General features: G+C 34.4%; 1 protein-coding gene across 1 annotated transcript; it reads left to right on the top strand.

Annotated features, from left to right (window-relative positions):
• Positions 1–8,275: 8,275 nt before the first annotated feature.
• Positions 8,276–8,689, top strand: LOC148566616 (uncharacterized). The gene has a single exon (XM_088484342.1). It carries the CDS (start codon positions 8,276–8,278, stop codon positions 8,687–8,689), a length of 414 nt encoding a protein of 137 aa, XP_088340468.1.

Below are 8,689 nucleotides of genomic sequence, written 5' to 3' on the forward strand. Positions count from 1 at the left end.
TTATATATTTAAAAATTTAATATTTTAAATCTTACTATATAATATAATATTTATTTTAAAATTTAAATTTTTTAAATTTTTTAAAATTATAATTATAATTTTTATTATTATTTAATATATATGGTAGAACTCAATAATTAAAAAACCGATTTGTGGTATTACTTGTTGAATTTTAATATTTTAATAGATTTTTTTAAAGAGAAGTGCTAGGGGACTAGCAACTTTTGTGATTTATAGCCATCAAGTAGCCATTAATGATGTTTTTAATGGTGTGAGATTTCATCCAATGGTGTGGGATTACTCATTTTTGTTTTGTTAGTTACATGTTGGCCAGAATTTAATAAAGTTGCTCGCCCCCTAGACTTTTTTTTTTAAAATAACTACTATATTTATAGAGTGAGATATAAAAGATTAAAATATTTAAAATAACTACTATATTTATTTAGTGAAATTCAAAATATAGTTTTAATATTTTGGATTTCACTAAATAAATATAGTAGTTATTTTAAATATTCTAATCTTTTATATCTCACTAAATAAATATAGTAGTTATTTTAAAATATTAAAAAAATTAGTTTTAATATTTTGGATTTCACTAAATAAAAATAGTAGTTATTTTAAATGTTTTAATCTTTTATATTTCACTAAATAAATATATTAGTTATTTTAAATGTTTTAATCTTTTATATCTCACTAAATAAATATAGTAGTTATTTAAAAAAAAAACTATAAACTTAAAATATTAAATTTTTAAATATATAATCAACAATAATTTAATAAACTTGTTTAAATAAAAAAATATCATTATAAAAATTTACAATTTGAAAATATAAAAATGACAAAATAACTTTATAATAATTTAATTATTTTTATTATTTTATGTAAAGAAAATTTTATTAAAGTCTATAAAATAATATTAAAATTAATACTATCAAAAAATACTTTAAATTTAATATTATGAAGAAAAAATAAAAGAAATTTATATAAGGACTAATTTGATTAATTTTTAAAATTTTAAGGATAAAAATGACTTACGTCTAAACTTCCAAGGACTATTTTGATTATAAATAACTTTTTTACACGTCAAGTGACACGTGGCATGCTAGATGTCACTGACCTGACACGTCAACCAATCATCTTGTGACACATGGCATTAACCTACCACGTCATTGTGCAATGTGGCACTTAACGTGACACGTCATCATGCCGTTATCATCTAACTAACGAAAGGACCAATTTGACTTACGTTTTATCTTTTAAGGACTAATATGACTAAAAAAATCTTTTGAGGACTAATTTGAAGAATAGATGATCTTTTAGGGACGAATTTGACTATTAACTCCATAAAGATAATTATCACTACAAATTTAAGCCAAAAAATAAATTAAAAAAGGGAAGATATCACAATTCTTTATAAACTATAGGATTTCAACCAAATAGAATCAAGAATTACATAAGCCAAAAAAAAAGAAAATTGTAAGCATCTAGATTTCAGAGCACTTGGATAAATAAGAATTTACCTATTTTCACTCTTTTTCTCCTTTCTCTGTGAGTGACTCTTTCTCTAATCATGTCACTATTTTCAGTATCATCCACTTTTACCATAGCTCCAATTTCATGCTCAATGTATATTAAAAGAGAAATATTAAAATTTTTTTTAATCAATCAGGACAAACAACACAATCATGACAATTTGATCCCAAAATTTAACTTTCAAATGATAAATCCTAAAAAAAAAAGGTGTTTTGAAAAAGAATGAAAATAATGGGTGATTAAGTAAACTGCAATGAAAGTATTGGTAATCCTAAAAACATATTCATACAATGGTTAAAGTAGGTTCTTAGTCACATCGTATTTTTTATATGATGTGTATAGAACTCCAATAAAAGTATAGAACAACAGCCATTCTAACAATATTCATATGCCTAGATTGGAATTTTCAACTCATTCACCTTAAAAAAACAATCCAACTCAAAAATTATTATAAATTAAAAATTAAAAAAATAAAACTCATTTTTTTTATTTTAAAAAGACTTCAATTTACTTGTATTACATGCTAATAATCAATTTTAATTTGAAATTCTCTCCTAACAAACTTATTGTCTGTAACTTCCTTGGAATGCAAAATAAGTTAACACAATTTAGTAATCACTCACAAAATTTGAAGACAACCTACATAGTTAAAGGGAAAGCTCTCACAAAAGGTGAGATGACAACTACAATATTCAAATGCAAATTATTGCATGTAAATATTTAGTTAACGATATTAGTTTTGTATCAAAATACTATGTGAATGCAACTTTTGTTTTGAGGAAATTGAAATTCATAGAGAGCACAATCTAGCAAATCAACTCTTTATTTATATTACTAATAAGTTAACCATATCAGAAAACTCACCTTAAAAAATAAAATCGAATCAAATAAAAGCAGTCTTTTTCTTCCAAGAGTTTCCATAGAAAACAAGGTTATATCACTCAGAATATGAAGAAAACTTAGATGAATTTCTTGTGTAATCAACCCAAATAAACCCAAAAATACGAAAAATCCATGAAAACAATTCACAAAAGAGGAAAGAGAAAGAGAATGACACAAAATTAGAACCATCAACAGTGAAAAAAGTAAAAAAGGCAATGTTAGAACTCAACAGAAACACAAATACAACTTTGATGAAAATCAAATTGATTCAAAATGAGGAACAAAAAGAATTAAAGTGAACATAATTAAAATAGAAAAAATAATACAATCATTTGATATAAACATTTTCTAATCTTGTCACTGAAAGTGAGAGCAAGTGTTGGTTCTTAGAGATAAAATTACAACAGCACCAAAGAATACTCCGTTAGCAAAAAACTATAGGAATGAGAAGATAGTTTAGTCAAAACTAAAATGAGAAAAGATATGAAACACTTAAATAGTTAAGTGCATAGAAAGAGAAGATAGCCACCTAGAGATTCTCTTTGAGAAAGCCAAGTGAGTTGAGAGCATTATGAACAAGGTGAAAGAAGAATTACTGAGCCTCCATCCAACTGCAAAACCCTTCTTTGCAAGGAATGAATAAAATGTATTTTCAATTAAGCAAATCAACAAACATCACACAATACATTCCAATTCCAAAATTTAAAGTGAAAATGGCATCTCATTATTTTTTTTCAAAAATAGCATCAGAAAGAAGAACTCAATAGAAGCTATAATTTAGGACTAACACCAACGACAAACATAACTAAAAAAATAAAAATATATTTGGGTGTAAACAACAGATACCAATTTCATTGAAAATCTTAACTTTGTCAAAAGTTTTCAACGGCAAACAGTAAACCCCAAAAAAAAAAGAAGAATAATATTACATGAAAGATCAATTACCTATATTTTGCAGGAGTTATGTGTTCGCAGAAGACATGCGTTGAGATGATGTGCGATATCAGGAGAAATAAAAGAATTAACAAAGTGGAGCTGAGGATGTTATGCACAATGCTGAACAGTTCTTGAACCCTGAAAAACAACGTACCAAAGAGGAAGATATGGATAATTGAAGAATTCGATTTTGTTAAAAAGGAAGGAAGGAAGATTTGTGACTCGATATAATTGAATTTAGATACAGAAGAAATCCACAATCACCGCCGCCTTGTGAACCACCGTAACTCCAAAAGACAAAAACACACTTCAACATCTCACAAAAGAGGAAAGGGAAAGAGAATGGCACAAAATTAAAATCATCAATCATGAGAAAAATCAGAACCATAAGCAAACTAACCATGAGGAGTGATGAAGATTACGGAAGTTGAAGAAAACGACGGTGCAGCCCTTCTGGACAAACTATAATGCCACCGTACGTGAAGCAGGGGAATTGGAAGAAGCGCTGGAATTCGGATCGGGAAGGTTGAGCTTAGACTCGACGCGAGTGTAGTGGTCGGACATGTTCACCATCACCAAGGGATGCACCTTGAACAATCCGATGCTCACCGAAAACTCCATTGATTTGATCAGGATTAGAGCTGTTGTAAACCCCGCTAAAATTAGAAAATAATTAGTCAATAAATTGAATTTTAATAAAGAAAATTAAAAATGAAAATTTTATATTAAAATAGGATAGAGCTCTTTAAAACGAGAATTTTGACACTAATTTTAAAGAATTTGGCCTAAAATTAGACCGAACGAGACGAACCGAGTCCAAACCAGACCTGTGGGTCCAACCGGATCCATTACTTAAATGGGCAGAAGCTCATCTCCTTCCTCATTCAGCAAAGAAGTATGCTGAACAGCCAAGGGGGGAGGAGAGCTTCCAAACCCTCACCACAACATCAATCCGCCATAACTTCTCCATCCGAACTCCGATCGCTGCACCGTTTACGGCCACGCGTTCACCGCATCAAGCTCTAAGATTCTATCGGATCAATTTCATAGGTAAGGTTTAATCTCACCCAGCCTCTCTATTCCTCAATTTTCGAAATTAAAGAGAACCCATGTTGAGATTTTGTTTAATTTGGTACTCTAGGTTCAATTTAGCTTGTGGAGCTTGACGGATTTAGTTTGTTTAGTCCGTGGGCATAGTGAGAGTCCTAAACCCTAGTTATTTCTTGTTTAGATTATGTTGGATATTGAATTTTTGGGTATATGTATGTATATATATGTGTTAGGTGTATGAATGCATGATATGGAGACCTTGGAATCATTGGAAGCTTGATTTGAGAGCTTGGAGGAGTAAGAGTTGAATCTTAGTGATTGAAGTCTTGCCTTTGTTGAATCTTAGTGATTGAAGTCTTGCCTTTTTGACTAAGTGGGTTGCCTTGGTTAGTACGTGGAAATTAGCCAAGGTATAGTTTAGGTTTCGCGTATTTAATATGTAATATTCTGTGAAAACTTAAGCTAGGTGACCATAGGATAGGTTGGAACATTTGTGTATGTTTAACGCTTAGTAACCTTGATAAGGATCACGTGCTGGTTTTGGTTTGTGTGGAATGAATGATAAGTGGTGGGATGATGGTGATATGTGTAAATATGTATATTGAATAAGAACATGTTGAATTTATTGATGTATATGAGATATTGATGCATGAATTTGTTAAGTTGAGATATGGTAGGCTTGGAAGGATCACTGTGGTAATAGTAAGGTTATGTTGTGTTGGTTTTGGGATATAGCATATCAGGTTTGAGTTGGATTCTTTGAGAAATGGAGGTTTTGAAGTTTTTATGAAAATTGGTTTTTTGACGAATTTCGGCGAAGCATAACTTGACTTCCGGACTCCCAAATGATCTCAAACTTATTTTGTATAAAAATTGAGCCCGTGAAGTTTACGCCGTTTAAAGAACGGAGGAAAAATGATTTAAAACAGAAAAGTTATGCACGTTGAAAGTTTGAGGTTAAAAATGGTGAATCTGCAGGTTTAAGACTTAGTAAAATTTTTGGAAAAACGTACGCCCACGCGTATGCGTGACATGAGATTTTTGCATACACGTACCCTCCTTCGCATATGGTAGCTTCTGCCTCCCACGTATGCGTGCGCGTACGCGTGGCAGACGCGTGCGCGTGACTTGGGGTTTATGTGTACGCAAGTTTCTCATACGCGACCATGCGCTTCTGCCTAGCGCATAAGCATACGCGTAATCAGGGGATGCGTACGTGTGGCCCTATGTTCTGCAAAACTATATTTTAAGTTTTTAAACCGAATTCTAAACTTTTAAACCTCTATTTTCATCTTTTTAGTCTCAAATCATAGTATGAGGTCTAGTATTAGGATGGAGATAGGAAATTGAGATAGCTTGGGGATGAAGTAAAGTAGAAAAAATGGTGAAACAAATATGGAAATGAGTATAATTGGAATATATATGATATTATGGCATGTATGATATGATTTTGCAAAGATTATAATGGTTATGAATATTATTGTGGCATTATATACTCATTTGATCTGAGATATGCGTTTCCCTGGGTAAAGTACCGCAGCCTGCCACCACGTGTTCCAGGTCGACACTCGATACTCTGTTGACCCTACGACGTAAGATGTGACCGAGCACTCTAAATTCATGGGAAGATTGACCCCATTAAGTAATTTTATATATATTTGAGAAAAAACTATGCATATACTCTTGGGGATGCGCGTCGGGGGACAGTCCATGGTTTAGCAAACCGGACTTGTCGGGTTGGCTTGATAACCGACAGATGAATCTCATCAGCCATAAGACAGACATACATCATGTGTATTCTGTTTGTTTTGTCTGCTATGCATTACTTGAGGTTGCCTAACTAGATATATATTATGCTAATTGTTATGCTTGCTACTTGCACTGCCTACCTTCTACTTGTGCCTGAACTTGTCTATTTGTTTGTCTATAAAATATCATTGGAGATGGAGGAACGGAGGAAAGGTGGATAGGTTTAGTGTTAATGTTAGGTTTAAGTTGAGTTTGGAACTCCTTAGAAGACCTACCCCCATTATAGTTTCTGTTTAATAAATTAAGTTCTATAATCTGAGTGTCGGCGTTCTACCCCCAGAACCTTATATATTATGTGAGTGGCACCTTTACCATGCTGAGTACCTCCGGTTCTCACCCTATACTGTGTTGTTTTCAGATGCAGGTCGAGAGGCACCTTGCTAGGCCTCTGGACTTCTGCAACGGAGTGGTTCCTGGGTTCTTTTGTTTTTCAGTTTATGTATATATGTACTTATCTTTCTCTCCAAGAAACTTGTTTATTTTGTCTCTCTTAGAGGTTTAAGGAGAGTTAGGTTTTTAGTCATGTGTTTTGGGTTTTCGGGATATGTATATATATATGTAAATATTCTCCGGCTAGCCTTAGTTTCGTAGGCTGAGTTAGAAGCTTGATATTCTGTACTTTTGATCCTCAATCCCCACCTTCTACTTAGTTACATCTATGATCTCTAGGTTTCTTAGCACGTAAGTAATCTCGTTTTCTGAGCGATGCGCTTTTTATTTTACGATTTTGTTTTACCTATTTTCCAAGGCTCCTCGTATATTACCCTTTTTCAGATACTATTATGTATATATTTTGTTTTAGAGAATGTAATACCACACCACCTCTGTTTTATGGCTTAAGCATAAAGCTTTGTGTGGTAGGGTGTTACATTATGGTATTAGAGCAGTTCGTTCCTATAGAGCCTAAGGGATGGACTGACTATGCTTTTGTGCATTCTCTGTGTATATGTCTATGTGCTATTAGGATATCTAACTGATATATGTGGCATAAATGTTTATGAGCATGCATTTGGAACTTAAAGGATTAGACTTGTGATATTGAGACTGATCAACTTGATATCACTTGTTTGGTGTGTATAGGGACCAGATGTCGACTCGTGAACGCAGTCGCGGGAGAGGTAGAGGCAGAATAGGAAATGCTATTCCTGAAGCCACAGGGAATAATCCTAACCCTGTAGACTTTATGGCTGCCCTGGAAAACATGGCTGCGCCTATGCAGGCGACAGTCGAAACTCTGGGAAACCAGATAAACAATGGGAACCATGGGAATAACAATGAAGATTGCCCTATAACGCTTGCCACATTCCTGAAGGTTCACCCTCCGACCTTCCGGGAAACCTCAAACCCCACTGAGACCGATAACTGGGTCCAAGCAATGGAACAGGTGCTACAGGCTCAACAGGTTCCTGAGGAGCAGTGGGTTGAATTTGGAACTTATCAGCTTCAAGGCGAGGGCCAGTATTGGTGGCAGGGAACACGATGAATCCTGCAGCCAGATGGTGTCATGATTTCTTGGGAATGGTTTCGAACGAAATTCTACAAGAAGTATTTTCCCAGTTCGGCTAGAAACGCCAAGGAACTTGAATTGATGCAATTGAAGCAAGGGCAGATGACTGTTACTAAGTATACCAATAAGTTTGAGGAATTATGCCGGTTCTCTCACATTTGTAAAGGCGCTCTAGAGGATTTTGCTGAATGGAAGTGCATCAAGTATGAGGGAGGTCTTCGGAGTGAGATTCTGAACTTGGTGGCACCAATGGAGATCAGAGGGTTCTCTGAACTTGTAAACAAGAGTAGGGTGGCTGAAGAATGTGTGAGGAAGGTGGCAGCAGAGAAAGAAAGCATGAGAATGCCTTTTCAGAGGAATCAGGGGAGAAACTTTGCACCGAAGGGCGAGAATTTCAAACGTGGAGGCTTTTTCCCTCAAAACAATCAGGGGCAAGGCAACTTCAGGAGGCCGACTCACAATACTAATCAGGGAAGAAGATTTGGTAAACAGCCACAACAGGACTTGAACTGTTAGAGGTGCGGGAAGCATCATCCAGGAGTTCCATGCAGATTGGGTATGGGAGTGTGCTATTTCTGCGGGAAACCCGAGCACCTAGCTTGGAGATACCCAGAAAAGAAGAAATATGAGACTGGCAGAGTGCAGCAGCCAGGAAGAGTATATACTACTTCTGCAGCAGGCGCTGAGGGGTCAAAGACATTGATTAGAGGTAACTGTGAGATAGCTGGTAAAGTTTTAAGTGCATTGTTTGATTTTGGAGCAACACATTCATTCATTGCGTTTGAAAAGGCTGATGAGTTAGGATTGAAAATAGCAGTCTTGGGTTATGATTTAAAGGTGTATAATGCTACCCACGAGGCTATGGTGACTAGGTTAGGATGTCCACAAGTTCTGTTTCGAGTACAACAACGTGAATTCGTGCATGATCTGATTTGTCTGCCGATGACTGTCTTGATATCATCTTGGGACTAG

This window comes from Arachis ipaensis, chromosome B4 (assembly GCF_059453495.1).
Source record: "Arachis ipaensis isolate K30076 ecotype BB chromosome B4, ASM5945349v1, whole genome shotgun sequence".
Lineage (NCBI taxonomy): Eukaryota > Viridiplantae > Streptophyta > Magnoliopsida > Fabales > Fabaceae > Arachis > Arachis ipaensis.